Source organism: Anolis sagrei, chromosome 4, assembly GCF_037176765.1.
Source record: "Anolis sagrei isolate rAnoSag1 chromosome 4, rAnoSag1.mat, whole genome shotgun sequence".
Taxonomy (NCBI): Eukaryota; Metazoa; Chordata; class Lepidosauria; order Squamata; family Dactyloidae; genus Anolis; species Anolis sagrei.
The window spans coordinates 78,928,231-78,955,325 of NC_090024.1; the positions used below are offsets into that span (position 1 = coordinate 78,928,231).

The following is a 27,095-nucleotide window of genomic DNA, read 5'->3' on the forward strand; positions in this document are numbered from 1 at the left end:
ACTGTGAACCCGAATCTGGACAAAACTTGGCACACAGACCCAACACGGCCAACTTTGAATACTGGTACGGTTTGAACTTGGATTCTGGGAGTTGTAGTTCACTTGTATCCAGAGAGCACTGTGTGAACCCATCCTATAATGGATCTGGACCAAACTTGGCACACAGACCCAACTGTGGAAACTTTAATACTGGTGTGACTGGAATAATAACAGATGAAGATGGGAGTTGTAGTTTACCCATATTCTTTTGTATTTTCTAATGGGTCCAACCCAACAATTAGTTCTTTTTATGTTTATCATTGCAAGACCTAAACTTATAATCACCAGGTACTTAAACTAGTATATATATAAAAGCTAAAGTATGTATGTATGTCTGCTTGTTTCTTTTCTGTCTGTATCACAACATTGCTATTAAGTGAAGTGGCCTCCTGATATCACCGAGTTGACTGTTGAATTGGCCTTAAGAAGCATTGTTAACAAGGCAGCAGGAGACGACAGGATCCCAGCTGAACTGTTTAAAATCTTGAAAGATGATGCTGCCAAGGTGATGGATGGCATATGCCAGCCAATATGGAAAACACAAGAATGGCCATCAGACTGGAAAAAATCAACTTATATCCCCATACCAAAAAAGGGAAATGCTAAAGACTGCTTAAACTTTCATATAGTGGCCCTTATTTCTCATGCCAGTAAGGTAATGCTCAAGATCCTGCAAGGAAGACTTCAGCAATACATGGAGAGAGAGTTGCCAGATGTACAAGCTGGATTTAGAAAAGGCAGAGGAACAAGAGACCAAATTGCCAATATCTGCTGGATAATGGAGAAAGGCAGGGAGTTTCAGAAAAACATCTATTTCTATTTCATTGACTATTCTAATTACTTTGACTGTGTGGATCATAATAAATTGTGGTAAGTTTTTGGTGGAATGGGAATACCAAATCACCTTGTCTGTCTCCTGAGGAATCTGTACAAGGACTAAGTAGCAACAGTAAGAACTGATCATGGAACAACAGACTGGTTCAAGATTGGGAAAGGCATACGGCAGGGTTGTATACTCTCACCCAACCTATTCAACTTGTATGCAGAACAAATCATGCGATGTACAGGGCTTGACAAATGCAAGGCTGGGGTAAAAATTGCTGGAAGAAACATTAACAACCTTAGATATGCAGATGATACCACTTTGATGGCCAAAAGCGAGGAGCTGAGGAGTCTTCTAATCAAGGTGAAAGAAGAAAGCGCAAAAGCTGGGTTGCAGCTAAACATAAAAAAACCCCAAGATTATGGCAAAAAGAATGAATGACAACTGGGAAATAGAGGGAGAAAACGTGAAGGCAGTGACAGACTCTGTATTTCTAGGTGCAAAGATTACTGCAGATGCAGACTGCAGCCAGGAAATCAGGAGACGCTTACTTCTTGGGAGGAGAGCAATGTCCAATCTCGACAAAATAGTGAAGAGTAGAGACATCACACTGGTAACAAAGATCCGCATAGTCAAAGCAGTGGTATTCCCCGTAGTAACCTACGGATGTGAGAGCTGGACCTTAAGGAAGGCTGAGCGAAGGAAGATAGATGCTTTTGAACTGTGGTGTGGAGGAAAGTTCTGAAAGTGCCTTGGACCCCAAGAAGATCCAACCAGTCCATACTTCAGGAAATAAAACCCAACTGCTCATTGGAGGGAAGGATAGTAGAGGCAAAGATGAAGTACTTTGGCCACATCATGATAAGACAGGAAAGCTTAGAGAAGACAATTATGCTGGGGAAAATGGAAGGAAAAAGGAAGAGGGAGCGACCAAGGGCAAGATGGATGGATGGAATCCTTAAAGTGACTGGCTTGACCTTGAAGGAGCTTGGTGTGGTGACGGCCGACAGGGAGCTCTGGCGTGGGCTGATCCATGAGATCACGAAGTCAGAAACGACTGAACGAATGAACAACAAAGTGAAGTGACCCTCTGTAATGTCACCAGGAAAGAAAGGTGACATACGTGTGAGGGGAAGAGGAAAAAAGAAGGGATGAAAGCAGCACCCCTTTTAATCCTCAGGCAACAACACCAGGCATATATGCTAGTTAGGAAAATTCTGAATCCAAATCATTTAAGCCTGAATCCAAATCATTTAAGGCTTTATAAGGAATAATTATTGCCTCTTTCTGAAAGGCTGTTTGCAGCATCTGATATTCTCTGGAAATTCTCCCATCTAAACCAAACTCTTTATTCATAGGGTTACCAGAATCCAACAGGTACACAAACACAAGTGAACAGAGAGGTAATATTCAACATACTCAACATGCTGAGAAAAGTGATAGCCAGTGAAGCTGAAATAAGGAGGAAGCTTCCAACCTTGACTAGTAGGGGCAAAATTTTTGACTGTGGCCCTCTGAACCAAACGAAGTTTCTAATCATATGTCAAAGGCAGCCCCACAAAGTGCACATTACAAAGGGATGTGAGTACTTTACATGCCCTTATGGTCAGATCAGACATCTCCAGAAATAGACACAAATGGTTCACAAACTGTTACTCCCCAAATATAATCCTGGTCAGTGCAGACGCGTGGGCATCTATACTCAGGAATGAATTCAGTATACCTAAAATGCACACTAGATTTTTCAGAAAGAGTGTAATTCCATACAGCACAGGCTGAATGCTCATTCCTTGATGAAGCACTTTTACCTTGTTTGAACTAAGCTTCAATTTGTTCAGCTTCACCCAGTCCATTTCATAGTGGAACATGCCAACAGCAAAATACATAGTGGGAAAAATAATGAAACCTTAATGTGCACACATAAGCACTTTGACACACCTAAGAGCCCTTTGAATCCAAGCTTAATAATTACCTATAAAATATTTTTCAAGGAATCTGAAATCCAACAGCTTCCCCCGGTAACTTTAATCAGTACAAGCTAAAAAACGAAAGGAGGTTCTGAAAGGCAGCTGGAGAATAGCAGTTTTCAAAGAGTAACAACAACTTGGAGCAAAAGTCCAAGGCATATAAAATGGCTCCCAGAATATGACAAGACCATTTCAAGTGCAGGTGCGTTTGGACTTACATCTAGTTACTTCTAAATATATGAAAACTAGAATTTATAGTAGTACTAGTATGACTCAAATTCAAATCCTGTTTCTACAATGCAGGTTTCACTATTCTTCAGCACAATTTTGGCGTCCCTATCAGTCATGAAACACTTGCTTACAATTAATGAAATACAATTACTGTAGAGTCTCACTTATCCAACTTTTGCTCATCCAATGTTCTATATTCTCGAACACGGTCTGCCTCCTGCCCAGATCCAGAGCTGTTTCAATACAATGCAATGTTTTGGAGTTAAATTAATAAATACAGTAATTACTACATAACATTACCGTGTATTGAACTGCTTTTTCTATTTGTTGTAAAACGTGATGTTTTGGTGCTTAATTTGTAAAATCATAATTAATTTGATGTTTAATAGGCTTTTCCTTGATCCCTCCTTACTATCCAACGTTTTTGCTTATCCAACGTTCTGCTGGCCTGCTTATATTGGTCAAGCGAGAATCTACTGTAATCTGAAAAAGAAAAGCTCTCTAACAGTTGTTATCATGTCACCAATGTAAACTTTGGAAAGAAATATGGTGCAAGTGCTTCCCAAAGGATCTATTTCCCTTGCCTGAATACAATGACCATGCATTGCATGACAGTACAGTGAGCAGTGAATGCTGTATCAAGAGAAGCAACAGATATTTAAAAAGCCAAACACTTTGTTTTATATAATTCCTTGGCAAGATTCAGTAATGTGTCCCTTCCAGTCATTTCTGATCTACAGCAATCCTATCATAGATTTGTTCAGAGGAGGGTTGCCATTGCCTCTGTCTGACAGTGTGACTTGTCCAAGGTCACTCAGAGGCTTTCATCTATTAAATTATTCCCAAACATGACACAAACAGAAGAATAAACATAAGCAATGGAAGGATTTATGAATTGGAGGCTTTCACATTTGAGTATATCTGTATTCAGAAATCTTATTTCCTTTCATAGAACCACGAGCAAACATAGCAACATGGATCAATGTCACTATCAATGCAACAGCCTTCCACTTAGTAGGTACTTTCTACTTCCAATTGCCTGTTACTTTTAAAGGGCATGGTTCCTTTCCTTTCATCTTTATTCTTTTTAAATTGAGACACACTTAGAAATAGTTAGACACGATTTCAAACCTGATTCCCTCTTAGGGAAGCATATCCTCAGCCACTGTGGTGCACCAGCGTTGGCAAAGGGGTAGGTCAAACACCTACTTGACCATGAAGTTCCCTGGGAGGTCCAGAGTCTGCCTCACCCTTCCTACCTCTCTCTTTGCCTAACTTATTCCATAGGCAATTAGAAAGTAGAGAGAAGGGGGAGTCATGTATACCACCTGGTCCTATTAAGAGCAAGAATGGATGACTATAGCCACGCAGCTATTGCTGGACACAATTAATCAGCCCTAGCCAGAACAGCCATTGGCGAGAACCAAAGGAGACAACCAATGAGGGCTGTACAAGGGATATATTTTTCTCATCTCTGACTGAAAGGAAGGGTAGGATAAATACTTAATAAAATACTAAAATTAAAGAGATCTTAACACTCTATCAAGCCAACAGAGGCTGAAACATTCTGAAGCCTCCAGATGCCATCTGATCTTGGAAGCAAGGTCTACAAAGTCCTTTATTTCAGATGGGAGCAATGGTGAACCATCTCTGAATATTCCTGGATTAAGAAACCCCCATGACATTCATGGGGTTACTAATGGTCAACAGGCACTTGAAAGAACATAGATACACATACTGGATTATTCTTTTGTGTATCCATTTATTTCAGCAAACTAAAGAGCCCTTAGTCCTTGTTGTATGTTCTGAAGCGAGAAGGCACAACATGTCTCACATTAGTTAAAAGAACACTCAGGTTATGAACTAAAAACATGGGGCCTTCTGATGTAAATATTTTTCATAGGGGCTTAGTGGCTGCCACAGTTTCTCTCGTTATTTAAAATGTCTGCTGCCACTCCACACCACCTTAAGCACCCAAAATGGCAGCCGTACAATATTATTCAGGCTCCCACATCTTGCAGTTTACAATTTTTAAAAAAGGAGATGAAGGAGGGGAGATTATCATTCTTTCTCTAAGATGGGAGCATTTCATCTCTGCCTCTTGTCACTGCCTTCATGCTGTGTCCTTATTCCAGCACTAATTCATGTATACTCATGTAAACACTTGCACGTGGGTATATACAGTACAAACTTCAAAAACTATTTCCATTTCCTGTAATTCCAAATATACTTCAATAAGAAGCAGAAAGTGCATAACTTCTGGGAATGGTGTTTTCATTTGAAAGCAGAGCCTGCTTCTTATTTCCGATGTCCACTGAGCCCAAGTTCCTAATATTGTCATCAAAAGGGTTGCTGGACACATTTAACTATATGTAAACATTACAACTTAGTTTCCTATACATACTGTGAGGCTTACTTCAACGTCTCATGGAAATCATATAAGAACATCAAGCTTGAAGTAAAGCCATGTTCCACTTACCACAGGAGATTATTCTGACATCCCTTTCCACATTACAATTTCAAGCAACTTCATTACAAGTCAATAAAAATGTTGATGCCACAAGTTCCCTAAAGTTGTATTAGAGTAAGCCTTGCCTTTTTCTTCCCTGATGCTTTTACAAGACAGAACTGCAAGCTGCACTGGCAAAGTTTTTACTCTGAAAAATAAGACCCACATAAAATCAGTTTGACAGGCTAGTCATGAGTCAATTTAGACAAGGATTTGCCATAGCTAATTTTCGCTAGAGTGCCTCCAGTGTTTAGAATAGACCTTCATTGTATGGGCTTCTCCTGATTTTAATTTGCATCGAAAGCCATTTTAGATGATACCTAAAGATCCTAAAATTGGCATTCTTTCCTACAGGTAGATGACTATTTCTTTTTCAAAAAGGGCTACATCTCATTCTCATCCTACCTGTTGATATTAAAACCAATATCAACAGACACTTCGTTTTAGTTGTAGTTTCTGCACCTGTACAGTACTGACCTTCCCAGCAAACCTATTAGACTACTGCTCAATTCTCAAGAATTTCATTCTTTACACCAGCAAAGCATCAAACTATTTTTAGGGGCAATATCAATATTAAGATTCAATTCTCAGTTACTTGTACCTTTAGTAAACTCTTAGATCGAACAACCCACTTCTATAATGTTTTGAACCAAATGGTTTCTGGCCTATGGCAACCCCATCATGGCATTTCTTGCGAAAAACCTTTCAGAGATTTACCTTTGTTATCCTCTGATCCTGAGAGTGTGTGACTTATCCAAGGTTATTAGATGAGTTCCCACGGCTGAGTAGGGATTTGAACCATTACTTCCAGGGTTATAGTCCAATGTTACACCACACCAGCTCTCTGTTAGTTCTAAACAAACACACTGATCTTTGCTTTAAAAAAGACCTGGAAGGCAGCATGGCAAAGTCCCTTTTCTTTGTTCTCCTAAGTGATGCACCTGTTTAAGAAAAGTCTGAGAACCTGAAGTATCTTCTCTGAGAAACCAAGCAAGGATGCTTTTGTGAACTTGTGTCACGCTAACAACCTAGAAGAAGGCAGGAAGAGAGCATGCCACAAATGACTAATAATGATATGAGTGTGCAAGCAGAATGGTGACAATCAGTGGCACTGTCAGCAATAGATTTTCTTCAACATTCTAAGCACTATTTGAAAATAGATCTCATGAAACATTCATTTTTCACTATTTAGCAATGGCTAAGTTACAGGAGAATGTATAGTGCTAACACTACTATAGGTGTGCATCTAGAGTTGAGGATATCTAAGCTTTGTCTATGTCTAGCCAGAATTTAAAATCTGAAATTATCAAAGGACAGTGTCAGTCTTGGCCCCTGAATTTTATTTTCAAGACATAATTATGCATGAACACCTGCAAAATAATGTGCATTTGATTATACACTGCACTGAAAGTAAAGCATATCTTACTTGTACCCCATAGACTCTCATCCAATAAATCAACAGATGCCTACTTCTGCATGAAGATGCTCTCAAGCTGTTAGGGCATATTCGATTATACATTTCTCCTCCATCTTCACGAAAACAATTCAAAGTGCTGGTTTTAACCTACAAAACCCTATGGTTCCGGCCCAGTTTACCTGTCCGAATGTATTCTCCCCTATGAACCATCAAGAGTATTAAGATTGTCTGGAGAGGGGCTCTCAGTCCCACCACCTTCACAGGTGCATCTGGTGGGAACGAGAGACAGGGCCTTTTCTGTGGTGGCTCCTCGGCTATGGAATTCCCTCCTGAATGAAATTAGATCTGCCCCTTCCCTCCTGACCTTTAGGAAGCTAGTGAAAACTTGGCTGTGGAACGAAGCTTTTGCAGAATGATGTCTGAGACCAGCAATTGACCAAAGTTACTGACCACAATATATGGATTGAATATACGGATTGAGTTGGCATGATTTTATCTTGGCGAACGGCTGTTATGTAATTTATCCTATATGTATTGGTTATTTTTAATGTTTATGTATGATATTTTAGATTTTAGTGTTAGCATTGAATTTTTGCTGTCAGCCAGTCTGAGTCCCTCTACGGAGGTAGACTAGATCGGGATATAAAAGTTTTAAATAAATAAATAATAAATAAAACTGTAGACCAGGCATCTTCAAACTACAGCCCTCCAGCTGCTTGGGCCTCCAACTCCCAGAAGCCCTAACGAGCTTGTTCAGTTGTCAGGAATTCTGGGAGTTGAAGGCCCAAACAGCTGGAGGGCCGCAGTTTGAGGATGCCTGCCGTGGACCATTTCCAGTCAACCTGGAATTACTTCTGATAAGTATTAAAAAGACAGTCAAATATCTTTCCTAGTGCAATCACAGGTATACACAATTTAGAGGTGAAGGTGCATAGATAGTATCTTAGTAATATAGTTCTCCTTTCACGGGACCAGTACCTGTGATTCATTTACCTGTGTATGGCAAAATATGCCATCTCTAGACCTTTTCTAGATCTTCCAGGTGATTTTAATTGTATATTTTGGCTGGAAGTTGACCACAGTTACACCAAAGACCTAGCGATGCCTAGAGGGGTGTTCCCACTAGGCATTTCAAAGGTCCTCCAGCATAAGTCAATGGTATGCTTCCTTGGGCATTGGCTCATTCAATAGGACTCACAGTTTGCATATTCACATTAAATTTTGCTATATATATTCCCCACAAATACAGTGGGCATACTGTATTAGGCTGTGATGTCCAAACTTTTTGGTGACACAGAGACAGAATCACAGAGTTGGAAGAGGCCATAAGGGCCATCCAGTCCAACCCCATTCTGTCACACAGGAGCACAAAATCAAAGCACTCCAAACAGATGACCATCCAGCCTCTGTTTAAAAACCTCCAGAGAAGGAGACTCCACCACACTCCTAGGCAGCATATCCAATTGCTGAAGCATTCTTACCATCAGGAAGTTCTTCCTAATGTTTAAGTGGAATCTCTTTTCCCGAAATCTGAATATGTCCTAGGCCCCTTCTGCACTGCTGAATAAAATCCCACATTTTCTTGAACTGGAATATATAGCAGTATACTCAGATAACCCAGTTGAAAGCAGATGTTGTGGAATTTTTCTGCCTTGATATTCTGAGTTATATGGCAGTGTAGAAGGTCCCCTAGTCTCTAAAGAAGCAGAAAACAAGCTTGCACCATAGGGCATCCTTTCAAATCTTTAAACATGCCCCCTCTCAATCTTCTCTTCTCCAAGCTTTTGATGACAGATAAAACAGAATAAAACAAATTTGAGAATTGCTGCTCTGAAATACCACCGAGGGCCCTTCCACACAGCCCTATATCCAGAATATCAAGGCAGAAGATCCCACAATATTTGTTTTGAATTGGGTTATCTGACTCCACACTGCCATATATTCCAGTTCAAATCAGATAATGTGGGATTTTATTCAGCTATGGGGAAAGGGGCTTCTTGTATGAGAACAACCTTCGATCCCAAGGCCTAGTTAATCTGTGTTTGGCAAAAATGGTGATAAGACCTAAGGCCCTTCCACACAGCCCTATATCCCACAATATCAAGGCATAAAATCCCATATTATTTGACTGTGGACTCAGATAGTAAGGTTGCTTACCTGTAACCATGTTTCTTCTAGTGGTTAACTGTGAAATTCACACCTGTGTGGATTTCACAGTACCACGCAGAAGAAAGTAAGGTTGCTTACCTGTAACCATGTTTCTTCTAGTGGTTAACTGTGAAATTCACACAGGTGTGGATTTCACAGTACCACACAGAAGAAACCCCAGTTCAAAGCAGATATTGTGGGATTTTCTGCCTTGATATTCTGGGATACAGGGCCATATGGAAGAGCCCCTAGACAATATACCTGTAAACGGAGCTAGAGCTGGGACCTTCACAATTAGCAACTAATTCTTAATAGCTACAGTTCTATATGCTGCCCTTTGAATATATGTATGTTGTTCAAAAAACATACATGCACATTCTGTGTTGCAAACAAGTATTCTTAGCAACAAACCACCCACTATTTGGCAGACACGAAGTGTTCACACTGGATCAATAATACTCAGAAAGACAGGTAGACTATCAGGTGTCCAGATTCAACACCTTTTGGTAATATTTCAAGACTATTATACCATATGTTTGGCTGTCATTGAAAAATAAGCATTTCTCTTTCAAATTGTATTTACTTCATTCCTATTCCCTTAGAGAGCATACTTTTGTATGACAGAATTTTATATGGCCACCAGAACCTGCCTGATCTTGAAAGCTGAGGAGGATCAAGCCTAGATAGTACTTGGATGGGACCATAAATGAATATCAGGTGCTGTAGGCTATATTTCAAAGGAAGGAACTGGCAAAACCAGCTCTGAGTATTCCTTGCCTGAGAAAACCCTATGAAATTAATGGGGTCGCCACAGGTCGACAGAAAAATAGAAGGGACATAAACACATCCTCCTCTTTAAAGATTATGTCAATTGTGTCATTTTTATTGTCCCCTATGCAAGCTGGCATTCTTAACAGCTAAATTACAAAATTGAATTGTCACACTATTACACACATAATAAAGATATTCATATTAATACTTGAATGTTAATGTGAAAGCCCACTTCTTAACTTGGTTTATAAGTAAAGAGTCATAGTTTGAGGGTGATGCAGCCATTCACTTCTGGATATTTACTAAACACAACATCAAAACATACAATATTTGGTTTGGCTTCCCTCTTTCCTTACCTTCCAACCCTGTCAGACTGGCTACGGGCCTTTTTTCAATTGGAATTCAGTAGTATAGCTAAGGCAGATAAAACTGATATTATACAGAAACCACTTAAGATTTGTGGTCACAAAGCAATTGCATTTTAGCCTTGAGGGGAAAAATCTAGCTCACATGTTAAATTATGGGAGATAAACAGCATGGCCATTTAAAGATATCTTGAGGTGAAAGAGGTCAATGGGGGCACCTAGGGCCATTCCCACAAACTTGTATCCACTCTCCTTCCAACCTGATAGACTATAGGAGAGAGAGAAAGAGAGTTATCCATCTGATTGATTGATGCCATATATATAGGCAATCCCCAAGTTATGGACAAGATAGATTCTATAGGTTTGTTCTTAACTTCATTTTGTATGTAAGTTCGAAGAAGTACATTTTTATGTGTAACTCCAGTCATATACGTGTGTGCGTTTGTGTATAGGAGCCCTCGGTGGCGCAGCGGGTTAAACTGCTGAGCCACTGAACTTGTTGACTGAAAGGTCGGCAGTTCAAATCCATGGACAGGGTGAGCTCCCACTGTTAGCCCCAGCTCCTATCAACCTAGCAGTTCAAAAACATGCAAATGTGAGTAAATCAACAGGTATCACTTCGGCAGGAAGGTAATGGCGTTCCATGCAGTCATGCTGGTTGCATGACCTAGGAGGAGTCTATGGACAACGCCAACTCTTCGGCTTAGAAATGGAGATGAGCACCACCCCCCAGAGTCAGACACGACTTGACTTAATGTCAAGGAGAAACCTTTACTACCTTTACACACACACACATATATAAAAGCTTTGCATAGCTAAAAGAAAGGTGAACACCCCTGTGGGGGTTGTTTTGCTGTCTGTGCCCCTGTTGAGATTTCACCTCACTTTCTGTCCCTGTAATAATTGGGTTTTGAAAAATGTGGCTTGTTGTGGAAACAATGACTGGTGAGAAAGCTTCAGTGGAGACCCCTTTTCCCCATGATATTTCTTCCAGGAATGAATTTCCCTCGTAAGGCAGTGGTTCTCAACCTGTGGGTCCCCAGATGTTTGGGCCTTCAGCTCCCAGAAATCCTAACAGCTGGTAAACTGGCTGGGATTTCTGGGAGTTGTAGGCCAACAGGTTGAGAACCAGTGTTCCAAGGGGTAGTTTTCTCTCATTTCCTGTTGTCTCACTCTTGTTCTTAACTGTGAGTCATTTGTAAGTTAGATGTCTGTTACTCGGGAATTGTCTGTATATAGAGCAGTGGTTCTCAATCTGTGGGTCCCCAGGTGTTTTGGCCTACAACTCCCAGAAATCTCAGCCAGCTGTTAGGACAGCTGAGAGTTGAAGGCCAAAACATCCAGTGACCCACAGGTTGAGAACCACTTATAGAGAGAAATACGTATATAGATAACATATGCTTTATGGCAGTGGTTCTCAACCTGTGGGTCCCCAGGTGTTTTGGCCTACAACTCCCAGAAATCCCAGCCAGTTTACCAGATGTTAGGATTGCTGGGAGTTGAAGGTCAAAACATTTGGGGACCCAAACACTGATAGAAATATGGATATAGATAACATATGCTATGTTGGATAGGATGCAACATATCTGAATTATTTCTCCCTGCACCCATGAAAGGGCTGCAACATTCAGAAGGACGATATCAGAAAAGCCTTCTGATTAAGGGCTGCTAAGACTTCAGGACCACACCTAGCTTCTCCTTTTTTCTGTGTCCTAGGGCCCTTCCAGACAGGCCCTATACCCCAGGGATCTGATCCCAGGTTTTCTGTTTTAAACTGGATTATATGAGTCCACACTGACAGATAGTCTGGGATAAACAGAAAACCTGGGATTGGATCCTGGGGCATAGGAACTGTTTGGAAGGGCCCCTATTCTGCAAACTGATATCCCTTTAGACCAGGCATGGGAAAACTTGTGGGTGTTTTGGACTTCAACTCCCATCATTCCTAACAGCCTCAGGCCCCTTCCTTTTCCCCCTCAGCCGCTTAAGGAAGGTGCCTGGGGCTGTTAGGAATGATGGGAGTTGAAGTCCAAAACACCTGGAGGGCCCAAATTTGCCCATTACTGCTTTATACAGAGAGAAAGCCCCCCCCCCGGGGGGGGGAAGTAGACAGCTTTGTTCCCAACTTTCCTTAGACCCCCTTGTTTTCCAAACTCAATTTTGTTTCTGACATACCTAACAACTCTTCCAACAGCCACATTTGTTATAACAAGCAGGTAGAGGGGGGGGGGGGAGGCCTCCAGGAAAAACTTCTTCAAGACAGGCAGGGAGGGTGCAGTAACTTAATTATCCAGGAGTCTCCATGCACCACATTCCCACAGTTCTTGGGCCTGGTCCCAATGACAAAAACAACACACACACATAACTCTGCTTCCCTCACAGTAGCCACCTTTATAATAATAATAATAATAGTTATAATAATCTCAGCCGGCATTTGGAAACAATAAACATCGACAAAATCATGATCTGTCAACTGCAAAAGGCCACTTTACTTGGATCTGCACGCATCATTCAAAAATACATCATACAGTCCTAGATGCTTGGGAAGTGTTCAACTTGTGATTTTGTGATATGAAATCCAGCATATAGATCTCGTTTGCTGTGACATACTGTGCTTTTGTGTCAATAATAGTTATAATAATAACTATTATTGACACAAAAGCACAGTATGTCACAGCAAATGAGATCTATATGCTGGATTTATTATTATTATAAACATTATTATTATTATTATAAACTTTATTTATACCCTGCCACCACCTCCCCAAAGGGGACTCAGGGCGGCTCACATGAGGCCAAGCCCAAAAAGACAATACAGTAAAATAAAATACAAAACATCAGGAAAAAATGTCTTTATGGCAGAGGCGTTACAACTAAGGTTGGAAACATGCAGAGAAGAGGGAAACCCAACCTGACCCCATAAGGCAAGCCCTGAAGGGAGTTCCCAAAAGTAAAGAGTGGCCTGAAGCAGTTCACTCAAGTTTGTGGCAAAAAAAGGCCCCAAAGTCAAGACAAGGGAAAATTATTATAGGGTTAAAAGGGGGAGGGGGAATAGAGTTGGAGAACATCCCTTGAGGGGAGACTTTGGGGGTCTCACAGCTTGGAATTGAGGGGGAAAGGGGTGGGCCAAATTGTGTGGGGGAGATAATATACATATTATTGCTGTGTAATGTACATATATATATGTGTGTGTGTGTGTGTGTATATATATATATATACACACACCCCACCCCACCCCCCACCCCTCACAGAGCTACCCCACTGCCTACCTGCTGGAGGGGCATTTCCAAAGCCTCCTCCTAACACCAGAGTTGGGGAAGGTCTTCCTGTTGGGAGGCTGTGGAGTGTTGACCCTTCTCTATGGGGCCAGGCCAAAGGGAGGGAGGCAGGAGGAGGAGGAAGAGGACCCAGTGCCTCCCCTTCCCCGGCTGGCTCGGATAGGCGCCCGCCCCCCTTCCTTCCCTTTCCTCTCCTTCCTTTCCCTTCCCTCCTTCGCCGGGCTCCCAGTCAGAGGCGCGGCCTGGGCGCACGTGTGCCAAACGTCACCGCCGCCGAGGCTGAAGGCTCAGAGACCGAGGAAGAAGAGGAGGAGGAGGGCAAGGGCCACCCCAGGACCCTTCCTCGCTTCCTCCCTGGCCCCCTTCTTCCCTCGAGGCCTGGAGGAACAGGGACGCGCCAGGCACAGGAACCCACACACAAATCTATGTGAACCCCCACATCTTTATCTACATATGGGGGGCTTTCACTACTCATTGGCCCCTTTGTCCTTCCAATACGGCACCCCCAAGTTTGCCCCCCACAGAGGAGAGGGAGAAGAGCCTCCCCAAACCCCTTCCTTCCCTCTCCAGGCCTGGAAGAGAAGAAAGCGCCTGACCTGTGAACCCACACACAACTCTCTGTGAACCCCCACCCCAACACACGTGTATACTCCTACCTCTCTATATATGGGGGCTTTCACTACTCATTCCCCTCTTTGTCCTTCCAATAAGGCACCCCACAAGTTTGCCACACAGTAAACACCACTTTTCCTCCTGGATGGGAGGCCAAGGAAGTTTGGGGGGGGGGCACACACAGAGAGATGGGAGCTCAACAGAAACACACGTGTATATACCCCCCCCCCCACACACACATCTCTATCTATAGGGGGGCCTTCACTACCCACAGGACTCTTTGTCCTTCCATTAAGGCACCCCCAAGTTTACCACACAATAAACACCACAGTAAACACCCCTCTTCCTTTTGGATGGGAGGCCAAAGAAGTTTGAAGGGCACACATACACACAGATGGGAGCTCTACAGCAATACACGTGTATATACCCACACATTCATCTATCTATAGGGGGGCTTTCACTACCCATAGGCCTCTTTGTCCTTCCAATAAGGAAAAGAGGCCAAGTTTGCCCCGTCCCCCCATAAACACAAGAAAACCTTCCTGTTCCACCTGGATGGGAGGGAGGCCAAAGAAGTTTGGGGGCCACACATGCACACAGATGGGAGCTAAACAGCAATACACGTGTATATACCCCCTATATATGGGGGCTTTCACTACCCACCAGCGTCTTTCTTTGTTCTTCCAATAAGGGACCCCCCCCCCAAGTTTGCCCCACAGTAAAAGCCCCTCTTCCTCCTGGATGGGAAGCCAAGGAAGTTTGGGGGCCACACGCAGAGAGATGGAAGCTCAACAGCGATACATGTATATATCTGTTCATATATCTATCTATTTATATATGGATGCTTTCACTACTCATAGGCCTCTTTATTATTCCAATATGGCACCCCCAAGTTTGCTCCTTCCCCTAAACCCCACAGTAACCCCCCTCTTCCTTCTGGATGGGTGGCCAAAGCACTTTGGGGGCCACACATACACACAGGTGGGAGCTGAACAGCAATACACGTGTATATACCCCCTACATCTACACACAGGCCTTTGTCATTCCAATATGGCACCCCCAAGTTTGTCCCCTCCAAACCCACAATAAACACCCTTCTTCCTCCTGGATGGGAGTTTGGGGGCCACACACACAAATGGGAGCTCCACAGCAATGCACGTGTGTACAGCCACATAAAAGGAATTTCTTTGGGGGGGGGGTATTTCGACCCCCAGTCTTTCTTCTCCCCAAATCGATCCAATCATAAACTATGCTAACCCCTGACCTTGGGACTTTATAAAGCCTATATTATCTATTTTTCCCTCTTTCTACTCCCCTTTAAGAAAGCACCGGAAAAGGGAAGGAGGCCACGGAAGTTTGGGAGCCGAACCCCTTCTTTTCTTTGTTCTTCACCCCTTTGGGAACTTGACACAAGGGCGGCCTAAAAAAAAAAGCCCACGTCACGCCCCCTCCCTCAAAAAATGCCCCCCCCCCACTTTTCCGGAAATGTGCGACGAACCCGCTTCTTTAGAGAGCAAAGCGTTCGCAGATTGGGGTTCTAGAGAGACCCCCAAAGGCCATCCAGTCTAACCATGGAGGGGAATATATGTATATACCCACCCCACCCCCTTCTTTCCCGCTATGAACGAGCAGAGGAGGGATTACCGAGGAGCGGGCCCCGCTTTCGGCTGCGGAGGGGAAGCCAGGCCCGTGCGGGGTGCAGCACGAGGAGGAGGAGGGAGACGGGGAGGCGGCTCCCCCTTCGCTCAAGCCCGGGAAGGAAGAGGCCAGCCAAGGCGGGCCGGGGCTGCTGTGGATCCGGATGAAGGCGCCGGGGAAGGCGAGGGCGGCAGCTGCGGCGGGCTCCATGGGCGGCGAGGCTGCGAGGAGGAGGCGCCCCCGCCGCCGCAGCATCGCCTCCTTTCGGGCCCCGGCTGCACCCGAAGCCGAGTCTCCTCCCACCCCTGCCTTGCCTTGCCTTGCCTTGGCTTCCCCTCCTCCCCCGCCCCTCTTCCCCAGGCCTCGGGGCCTCTCGGGCACAGCGCCCTCGCCGGCTCAAAATGGTCCCGGCGGCGGGGCAAGGGGGGTGCCCGGCGTCAGGGGGCGGCGCCGCTCGGGGCGAGGGGCCCTCATGGCCCGCAGATGCGGCGGATGCAGCGCGGGCCTGCCTCCCGCGCTCTGGGGCCGGCTGGGAAAATGGCTCCAGGAAGACGCCGCCGCCGCCGCGGCTGACAATGAAGGAAGGGAAAGCGAGCGGGTTACGCGCCAAGAAGCCTGCCTGCCGCGAAACTCGGATTTCCCGCCCGCTTTTCAAACCGGATTTGCATAGCCCGGCCCCTCCGCCGCGCCAGCTCCGCCGCGCGCCCTCATTGGTCCCGCCGCTGCCCAATCGCGAGAGGATTCCGCACTTTCCCGGGTTTTCATTGGGCAGTACCGGCGCGGGGTTGCCCTGTTTTGCATACGTTCGCCTATTGGCTGCGGCGTAGGGGGATTCCCTTTTGAGCCGCCGGGATTCCTTTTTCTACGGCGGCTGGCAGGGGCTGCTAACGCGTTTCCGAAATGCCGGCGAGGAATTGATCTGATCCGGCTGACTTGGATCCCAACTACACTGCCATATAACGCAGTTTGGGACTACATAGAATCCTAGAATTGGAAGAGACACAGTGGGCCATCCAGTCCAACCCCCCTGCCAAGAAGCAGGAAAATTGCATTCAAAGCCATCCAGCCTCTGTTTAAAAGGCCATCCAGCCTCTGTTTAAAAGAAGGAGCCTCCACATTAGAATCATCGACTCATAGAGTTGGAAGAGTTCTCATGGGCCATCCATTCCAACCCCTTTCCAAGAAACAGCACCCCCAACAGATGGCCATCCATCCTCTGTTTAAAAGAAGGAATCTCCGCTTTAGAATCATCGACTCATAGAGTTGGAAGAGTTCTCATGGGCCATCCAGTCCAACCCCTTTCCAAGAAACAGCACCCCCAACAGATGGCCATCCATCCTCTGTTTAAAAGAAGGAATCTCCACTTTAGAATCATCGACTCATAGAGTTGGAAGAGTTCTCATGGGCCATCCAGTCCAACCCCTTTCCAAGAAACAGCACCCCCAACAGATGGCCATCCATCCTCTGTTTAAAAGAAGGAATCTCCGCTTTAGAATCATCGACTCATAGAGTTGGAAGAGTTCTCATGGGCCATCCAGTCCAACCCCTTTCCAAGAAACAGCACCCCCAACAGATGGCCATCCATCCTCTGTTTAAAAGAAGGAATCTCCGCTTTAGAATCATCGACTCATAGAGTTGGAAGAGACCTAATGGGCCATCCAGTCCAACCCCTTTCCAAGAAACAGCACCCCCAACAGATGGCCATCCATCCTCTGTTTAAAAGAAGGAATCTCCGCTTTAGAATCATCGACTCATAGAGTTGGAAGAGTTCTCATGGGCCATCCATTCCAACCCCTTTCCAAGAAACAGCACCCCCAACAGATGGCCATCCATCCTCTGTTTAAAAGAAGGAATCTCCACATTCGAATCATAGAATCATAGATTTGGAAGAGACCTAATGGGCCGTCCAGTCCAACCCTCTGCCAAGAAGCAGGATAATTGCCTTCAAATAACAACAACAACAACAACAATAATAACTTTATTTATACCCCACCACCATCTCCCCAAGGGCCAAGCATAAGGCCAAGCCCGAACAATACATCAGTATAAACCAACACAACAATAATATAACCCAAAAATAAAAGATACAATACGAAACCATTATAAATAACATATCAGCAATAAAAACACAACATATTAAGAAACACAAGGATTCAAATCACCCCCTATAGATGGCCATCCAGCCTCTGTTTAAAGGCTTCCAAAGAAAGAGCCTCCACCACACTCCGGGGCAGAAAGTTCCACTGCTGAACAGCTCTCACAGTCAGGAAGTTCTTCCTAATGCTCGGATGGAATCTCCTTTCTTGTACTTTGAAGCCATTGTTCCACGTACTAGTCTCCAGGGCAGCAGAAAACAAGCTTGCTCCCTGCTCCCTATGATATCCTCTCATATATTTATACATGGCTATCTTGTCTTGTCAATGAAGCAGAAATAGATGTTTTTCTGAAACTCCCTGCCTTTCTCCATTATCCAGCGGATATTGGCAATCTGGTCTCTCGTTCCTCTGCTGGGTTCAGAAAAGGCAGAGGAACGAGAGACCAGATTGCCAATATCCGCTGGATAATGGAGAAAGGCAGGGAGTTTCAGAAAAACATCTACTTCTGCTTCATTGACTATTCTAAAGCCTTTGACTGTGTGGATCATAATAAATTGTGGCAAGTTCTTAGTGGGATGGGCATCCCAAGCCACCTTGTCTCTCTCCTGAGGAATCTGTACAAGGACCAAGTAGCAACAGTCAGAACTGACCACGGAACAACAGACTGGTTCAAGATTGGGAAAGGCGTACGGCAAGGCTGCATCCTCTCACCCAACCTTTTTAACTTGTATGCAGAACACATCATGCGATGTGCGGGGCTTGATGAATGCAAGGCTGGGGTGAAAATTGCTGGAAGAAACATTAACAACCTCAGATATGCAGATGACACCACCCTGATGGCCGAAAGCGAGGAGGAGCTGAGGAGCCTTCTAATCAAGGTGAAAGAAGAAAGCGCAAAAGCCGGGTTGCAGCTAAACGTCAAAAAAACCAAGATTATGGCAACAAGAATGATTGACAACTGGAAAATAGAGGGAGAAACCGTGGAGGCCGTGACAGACTTTGTATTTCTAGGGGCAAAGATTACTGCAGATGCAGACTGTAGCCAGGAAATCAGAAGACGCTTACTTCTTGGGAGAAGAGCAATGTCCAGTCTCGATAAAATAGTAAAGAGTAGAGACATCAGACTGACAACAAAGATCCGCCTAGTCAAAGCCATGGTATTCCCTGTAGTCACCTACGGATGTGAGAGCTGGACCTTAGGGAAGGCTGAGCGAAGGAAGATCGATGCTTTTGAGCTGTGGTGTTGGAGGAAAGTGCTGAGAGTGCCTTGGACTGCAAGAAGATCCAACCAGTCCATCCTCCAGGAAATAAAGCCCGACTGCTCACTGGAGGGAAAGATACTAGAGACAAAGTTGAAGTACTTTGGCCACATCATGAGGAGACAGGAAAGCCTAGAGAAGACAATTATGCTGGGGAAAGTGGAAGGCAAAAGGAAGAGGGGCCGACCAAGGGCAAGATGGATGGATGGCATCCTTGAAGTGACTGGACTGACCTTGAGGGAGCTGGGGGTGGTAACGGCTGACAGGGAGCTCTGGCGTGGGCTGGTCCATGAGGTCACGAAGAGTCGGAGACGACTGAACGAATGAACAACAACATCTTGTCTCCTCTCAGCCTTCTCTTCTTCAGGCTAAACATGCCCAGCTCTTTAAGCCACTCCTCATAGGGCTTGTTCTCCAGACCCTTGGTCATCTTAGTCGCCCTCCTCTGGACACTTTCCAGTTTGTCAATATATTATATGCCAGTGTAGATGGGGCTTCGGACACGAAATGCTTACAAACACATTTGTTACGAAATGCTTACAAACACATTTGTTAAGAAATGCTTACAAACATATTTCATTAAACACCTGCCATGTTTAATGAGCATGCCCTAATTTAGAGCAGGATTTCCCAAAGTTTGGTCCTCTGGATATTTTGGACTTCAGCTCCCACGATACTTGACTGTAGGCCAAACTGGCTGGGGCTTCTGGGAGTTGAAGTCCGAAATGTCTGGAGGACCAAAGTTTGGGAACTACTGGTTTGGAGTATTGATGTGAATCGGGGACACTTGTCGACAAACCAAATTGTAGCTTTGTTCAAGACATAGATATCCTGCTGATTCTTTGTAGCAAAACAGAATCCGGAAAATAAAAAGCATGATGTCTAAATGTGACTTTCATACCTTCAAGCTAAATATAAAGAGAGAAAGATTGTAGATAGATAGTTCATGTTTAGACACACTACTTTTCATATTCCTGGTTCTCTTAATCTAAAAATATTCATCATGTTTTCTCTCCTCACTGTGAAATAATTACATTTTCACCTCTGAAGTTTCTTTTCACAGAGAGAAAAGCATTTCAGTTATAGGGTTGCTGTGAGTTTTCTAGGCTGTATGGGCATGTTCCTGAAGCATTCCCTCCTGACATTTCGCCCACATCTATGGCAAACATCCCCAGAGGTTGTGAGGTGTGTTGGTAACTAGGCATGTAAAGTTTATATATCTGTGGAATGTTCAGGGTGGGAGAAACAACTCTTATGTCCTTCAGGCAGGTGTGAATGTTGAAATTGGCCAGCTTGATTAGCATTTAACGGCCCTGCAGCTTCAAAGCCTGGCTGGTTGCGGCCTAGGGGGAATCCTTTATTGGGAAAAACATCAGGGGTCACTAGACATTTTGGGGTAGCCAAATTCAATCATCTGGCATGACCCACCAGCCATTGTCGCAATATCCTTCAGCCGAAAGTTGGTCTTCCTGTCCATAAAGTGGTGCAAAGTCATCCTTCAATTGGGATTAAGGCACACCATTATGGTTCAGTGTCTGGAACTATCCTATTCTGTTCTCTGTCTGTACTTCCAGGCTTTTCACTAGTTATCCGTCAGGTGATGGCATCTGCATTTCTGTTCACAATCGATACCTTTCCATCATCTTATTTGTGTCCCTGACAATGGCTAATTGCGATGAGTTCTGGCTTCCATAGGATCCCTCCCAGGCAGCAACCAGCCAGGCTTTAAAGCTGCAAGGCTATTGAATGCATATCAAGTTGGCCAACTGCAACATTCACAGTTGCCTTAAGCAGACAAGAGTTCTTTCCCCCACCCTGGACATTCCAAAGATATATATGGTAAACCTCACTTGCCTAGTTTCCAAGAGACCTCACAACCTCTGAGGATGCCTGCCATAGATGTGGGTGAAACATCAGGAGAGAATGCTTCTGGATCATAGCCATACAGCCCAGAAAATGCACAGCAGCCCAGTGATTCCGGGCATGAAAGCCTTTGACAACACTTTTCAGTTATATTTTGCCTGCATTGAATTTGGAAATTTGAAGGAGAAGGATTCGTGGAAGATACCCTAAAGAGAGAAAGTGGAAAAACCGCAAATATAGAAACTGCTAATATTTTCTAACTTGAGAGAACATTTAGGAATTTCTGAGAACACAGCTCTGTGATCAAATTTCTACTGGAAGTTGAACACAGAATCGCATTGGCGAACCTAAGGCTCCAAGAGAAGTGCTCTCTAGATCTCTCTAGTTCAGGCATGGGCAAACTTCGCCCTCCCGGTGTTTTGGACTTCAACTCTCACAATTCCTAACAGCCTCAGGCCCGCTTGAGGCTGTTTGGAATTGTGTGAGTTGAAGTCCAAAACACCGAGAGGGCCCAAGTTTGCCCATGCCAGCTCTATTTTCTCCTGCTTGACTGAAGGAAATTGACCATAGAGTCACACTGGAGATTTTTAGAGAGAACAATTTTAATCATATCTGTGAATAATCAAATCCACAAAAGTCAAAACTCCAAATGTGAAGGGATGTCTGTAGTCTCAGAAAACACGCTGGAATCTTTTGCATACTCTATTTTTTGCCTGTTTAATGCTATAACCATGGCTATTTCTATGAAAAGTGCCACAGTTCATATTGTATTACCTTATTCCCTCAAATCTAATGCTCACCTTTTTTGGCTAAATTACCTTGCCAAAATTAGAGTGTACATTAGATTTGTGTAATATGGTAATCTTAATACTGAGCCAAAGCTGAGCCATTTTTGCTGGTCTGTTCCTCACACATAGCTGGCCATATCATGAATTCAGGATGGCCTTGGAATGTAACCCCTTGGAAAGAGAGGTCATACTGTACAAAGGAATGGGTAGCAAATTATGAATCATTTAGTCTAATATTCTATTTTTAATTTTCTTTTTTTAAAAAAAAATTGTCCAAGGAATAACTGATTTGTCTTGTTCCTGAAGCAGAAAATACAGTCATGGGACATCTCTCTCTTTGACACTGAATAGCAGCCATCATGCCAGAACAATAATCATCTGCTCATTCTAAATAGTGAAAAGGATGTATCCTATCAGCTTCATGTTCATCCTAAGATGCATCATGTGTTCATTAAGCTCTTCCCAGCTGATAATGTCAGAAGGACTATCAGGAAAATAGTATCTATTGTTGTTGTTCATTCGTTCAGTAGTTTCCGATTCTTCGTGACCTCATGGACCAGCCCAGAGCTTCCTGTTGGCCGTCACCACCCCCAGCTCCTTCAAGGTCAAGCCAGTCACTTTAAGGATGCCATCCATCCATCTTGCCCTTGGTCGGCCCCTCTTCCTTTTTCCTTCCTTTTTCCTCAGCATCATACTCTTCTCTAAGCTTTCCTTTCTTCTCATGATGTGGCCAAAGTACTTCAACTTTGCCTCTAGTATCCTTCCCTCCAATGAGCAGTCGGGCTTTATTTCCTGAAGTATGGACTGGTTGGATCTTCTCGCAGTCCAAGGCACTCTCAGAACTTTCCAACACCACAGTTCAAAAGCATCTATCTTCCTTCGCTCAGCCTTCCCTATGGTCCAGCTCTCACATCCATAGCTGATTATGGGGAATACCATTGCTTTAACTATGCGGATCTTTGTTACCAGTTTGATGTCTCTACTCTTCACTATTTTATCAAGATTGGTCATTGCTCTCCTTCAAAGAAGTAAGAGTCTCCTGATTTCCTGGCTGCAGTCTGCATCTGCAGTCATCTCATCTTTGCACTTAGAAATACAAAGTCTGTCACTGCCTCCACATTTTCTCCCTCTATTTCCCAGTTATCATTCATTCTTGTTGCCATAATCTTGGTTTTTATGTTTAACTGCAACCCAGCTTTTGCGCTTTCTTTTTTCACCTAGATTAGAAGGCTCCTCAGCTCCTCCTCACTTTCGGCAATCAAAGTGGTATCATCTGCATATCTAAGGTTGTTAATGTTTCTTCCAGCAATTTTCACCCTAGCCTTGCATTTGTCAAGCCCTGCACATCACATGATGTGTACTGCATACAAGTTGAATAGGTTGGGTGAGAGTACACAACCGTGCCATACTCCTTTCCTAATCTTGAACCAGTCTGTTGTTCCATGGTCAGTTCTTACTGTTGCTACTTCGTCCTTGTACAGATTCCTCAGGAGAGAGACAAGGTGGCTTGGTATGCCCATCCCACCAAGAACTTGCCACAATTTATTATGATCCACACAGTCAAGGGCTTTAGAATAGTCAATGAAATAGAAATAGATGTTTTTCTGAAACTCCCTGCCTTTCTCCATTATCCAGCAGATATTGGCAATTTGGTCTCTCATTCCTCTGCCTTTTTAAAACCCAGCTTGTACATCTGGCAACTCTCGCTCCATGTATTGCTGGAGTCTTCCTTGAAGGATCTTGAGCATTACCTTACTGGCATGAGAAATAAGGGCCACTGTACGAAAGTTTGAGCAGTCTTTAGCATTTCCCTTTTTTGGTATGGGGATATAAGTTGATTTTTTTTCCAGTCTGATAGCCATTCTTCTGTTTTTCATATTTGCTGGCATATAGCATGCGTCACCTTTATAGCATCATCTTCATCATCATCATCGTTATTATTATTATTAATCATGTCAGAAGCAACACGCATATGTACAACACGCATATGGTTAAGGCATTGCCACTTACTTTGTGGCATCTAACCAAGTTTTTTACCTGTTTTTTATACATTATACAGTTATAATGTATAAAAAACACAAACAAAGTTAAGAACTTGGCATTATATTAAATTACCTTTGACCAGAAGCTGGGCACTTGGAGTGCCTCTGGTGTCACTTTAAGAAGGTCCTCCATTGTACATGTGGCAGGGCTCAGTTTGCATTGTAATAAGTGGTCTGTGGTTTGCTCTTCTCCACACTCACATGTCATGGACTCCACTTTGTAGCCTCATTTCTTAAGGTTGGATCTGCATCTCGTGGTGCCAGAGTGCAGTCTGTTATCATGTCACCCACTCTTCTGTGTGCCCAGGAAGTAGTCTCTCATCTGGTATCAGCCATTGATTGTAGTTCTGGGTTTTAGCCTGCCACTTTTGGACTCTCGCTTGCTGAGGTGTTCCTGTGAGTAACTTTGTAGATCTTAGGAAGCTGTTTCTTGATTTAAGGCATTGGCATGCTGGCTGATATCCGAACAGAGGATGGGCTGCAGAGGTCAATGCCTTGGTCCTTTCATTATCGGCTGCTGCTTCCCAACTGATATCAGGTGGTGCAATACCAGCTAAACAGTATGATTTCTCCAGTGATGTGGAGCTTAGACATCATGTAATAATGCGGCATGTCTCAGTGAGAGCCACATCCACTGTTTTAACATGGTGAAATGTATTCCACATTGGGCATGCGTATTTAGCAGCAGAGTAGCAAAACGCAAGGGCAGATGTCTTTACTGCATTTGGCTGTGATCCCCAGGTTGTGCCAGTCAACTTTCATATAAAGTATCTAGGATACAATTGTATAAGTGCCACTCAGAATACTTGTAAGGTTTAGTTTATGTGTTGCCTTGAGCACCATCCTGTTGAGGTAATGCAATGTTCGGTTTTAATTCTGACTTCACTTTCTTTTTTCTTCTCAACTTGGCAACTAAGATACCTTAATTTTCATATTTCCAGCAGGATACTTCAAAGGAAAACAAGCTATCCATTACTGTATCATGTACAATTGGCCCTACACATTTGCCAGTTTACTATTTGTGGATTTAATCATCTGTGGATTAGATAAATATGTTCTCCAGGAACCTCTAGGTCCTGGGGAAATTGACTCTCTGGATAATTAGGACTTTTCTCTACTACTTTCTTCAGCATTTGCCTCTTCCCTCCTCCTTGCTCCTTATTCAAGAAACTGCTCTTATTAGTTAATAATAATAATAATAATAATAATAATATTTTTTTTTTACCCTGCCAACCATCTCCCCTAGGGGAATCATACACATACCTTCTTATCCCATCCTCTTCTACCTTCTGATCCCCCTCTACTTCTATCTGGAGAGTGACATAATTTAGACCCCTGCCCCAAGTCATGAATGAGGAATTATGGCCAACATTCTTTGGTGGTCTCTGTTTAGGGGAAGATCTTTTTCTGTTTTCCTCTTCTTTTAGGGATCTGTTATTTATCCTCACTTATATCATGAACCAGCCCTATCACATCGCATAGCTTTTATGACATATCTGTCTTGATCATGCCAAGCCTTCCTATATAACTGCATCTACTCAAACCTGTAGGACAAGAATGCCAAATTCATAGGATAAAAACAAGCTCTCCTCAAGCTACAGTAGGCAGCATATGAAATACAAAACCTCAAATCAACAAATCAACAAGGTAATACAAAAACCCAACTCAACAAGGTAAGACTTTTACTCAGAACCCATCTATTACAGAACAGTTTAAGGACAACAGATGACAGAAACCTACTAGTGGTCACATGCAGCTCCCAAGTGAAATTTATCAGGGAACTACAACTTATTCTGGACAATGATGCTGCCCTCTCAATTACTCTTGGTGTCATGCCTTTACTTGCCTAAAGACAGCCTCACAATCTCAAGCATGGACACACAGCATGGATGGAAGTAAGACCTTGTCACAAAGCTAGATGCCAACTCTGCCCACACACTGGGAAATGTCATTACAGGACATTGGGAAATGTCAGCACCCACTATATCAGTTTCATTTGCTAATGTGATATGTACACATATCACATATCTCCATCAACAATGCCCTCCAGTAAATTGGGCAACCAGGTCAGTCTCTGCCTGCCCCCATGATGACATAAATCGAACATTAGGATTGGGAAATAATGCAGTTGCAGAGCATGTCAGTCTCCCTACACATCCTATCTCAGATCTCGAATTACAGTCCTTGAACATAAAGATTGCAAAGAAGACTGGAAAAAGGAATAGCAGAATATATTCACAAACTCTGGAACATCAACAGTGGCAATGGTTTGCTGGCACAATACACATCATCATCATCAATATTTGATACATAACAAGATTAGTACACAGCAAACAAGATCACTATACTGGCTTTTATATTTGATCACACGTCGGACACTTCCCAAGTGTCTAGGACTGTGTGATGTATCAGCAAATAATGCGTTCAGATACGAGTAGGGTCGCCTTTTGCAACTGACAAATGGTAATTTTGTCAGCACTGATTGTTTTTAAGTACAGGCCAAGGTCTTTAGGCACTACACCAAGTGTGCCAATCACCACTGGAACCACCTTTACTGGTTTGTGCCAGAGTCTTTAAAGTTCAGTCTTTAAATCCTCATATCATGTAAGTTTTTCCAGTTGCTTCTCGTAAATTCTGCTGTCACCTGGAATTGCAACATCAATGATCCATACTTGTTTTTTTCCCATGATTGTGTGGCCAGGAAATAATAATAATAATAATAATAATAATTATTATTATTATTATTATTATTACTACTACTACTACTATTATTAATAATAAATTTATCTCCCCAAAGGTGACATTATTATAACACTAGTTAACGCTACAGCTTCATGAGGGCTTACTTCCTAGACAATAACTCCCTCTACTATTCCATATAGTTATCTACTCACATTGGCTTTAAGCATAGCATTCCTTTGAGCTCTGTCCCCCAATTTGTTACCGCATTGCCACAACCGCAACTTTGCATTTCTATTGCTATTCACACAATCTGCTCATTCATAGGTATCCCTGGGCACTAGTTCTCTCCATGCATCTGATGGAGTAGATTCAGTCTACGAAAGCTTGTGCTACTAACTTCTTTCTCTCAAAGGTGCTACAAGATCCCTTTGCATGCTGATCCAGATTAACACAGCTGTGTCTTTGAACTCTGGTCACACTGAATTATACTTCAGTATGCATTTTCAGCTCTGGAGTAATTAATAGTCCCATTTAAAGACTATTTTTTTCTATAAAATTTCACTTTTC

At 43.5% G+C, this 27,095-nt stretch overlaps 1 protein-coding gene and 1 non-coding gene across 2 annotated transcripts in view; one reads left to right on the forward strand and one right to left on the reverse strand.

The window, feature by feature from the left end:
• Nucleotides 1-16,413, reverse strand: part of E2F3 (E2F transcription factor 3) — a 33,256-nt gene extending 16,843 nt beyond the window's left edge. Inside the window, exon 1 of the mRNA XM_060774894.2 lies at nt 15,805-16,413. Coding sequence (XP_060630877.2) covers nt 15,805-16,053 — 249 coding nt within the window. The 5' untranslated portion in view covers nt 16,054-16,413. The remainder of the gene's footprint in view (nt 1-15,804) is intronic.
• Nucleotides 16,414-23,762: 7,349 nt separating this feature from the next.
• Nucleotides 23,763-23,840, forward strand: LOC137097045 (U6atac minor spliceosomal RNA). Its single transcript, XR_010909939.1, has one exon. It is a non-coding gene; the product is annotated as a U6atac minor spliceosomal RNA (small nuclear RNA).
• Nucleotides 23,841-27,095: the final 3,255 nt, after the last annotated feature.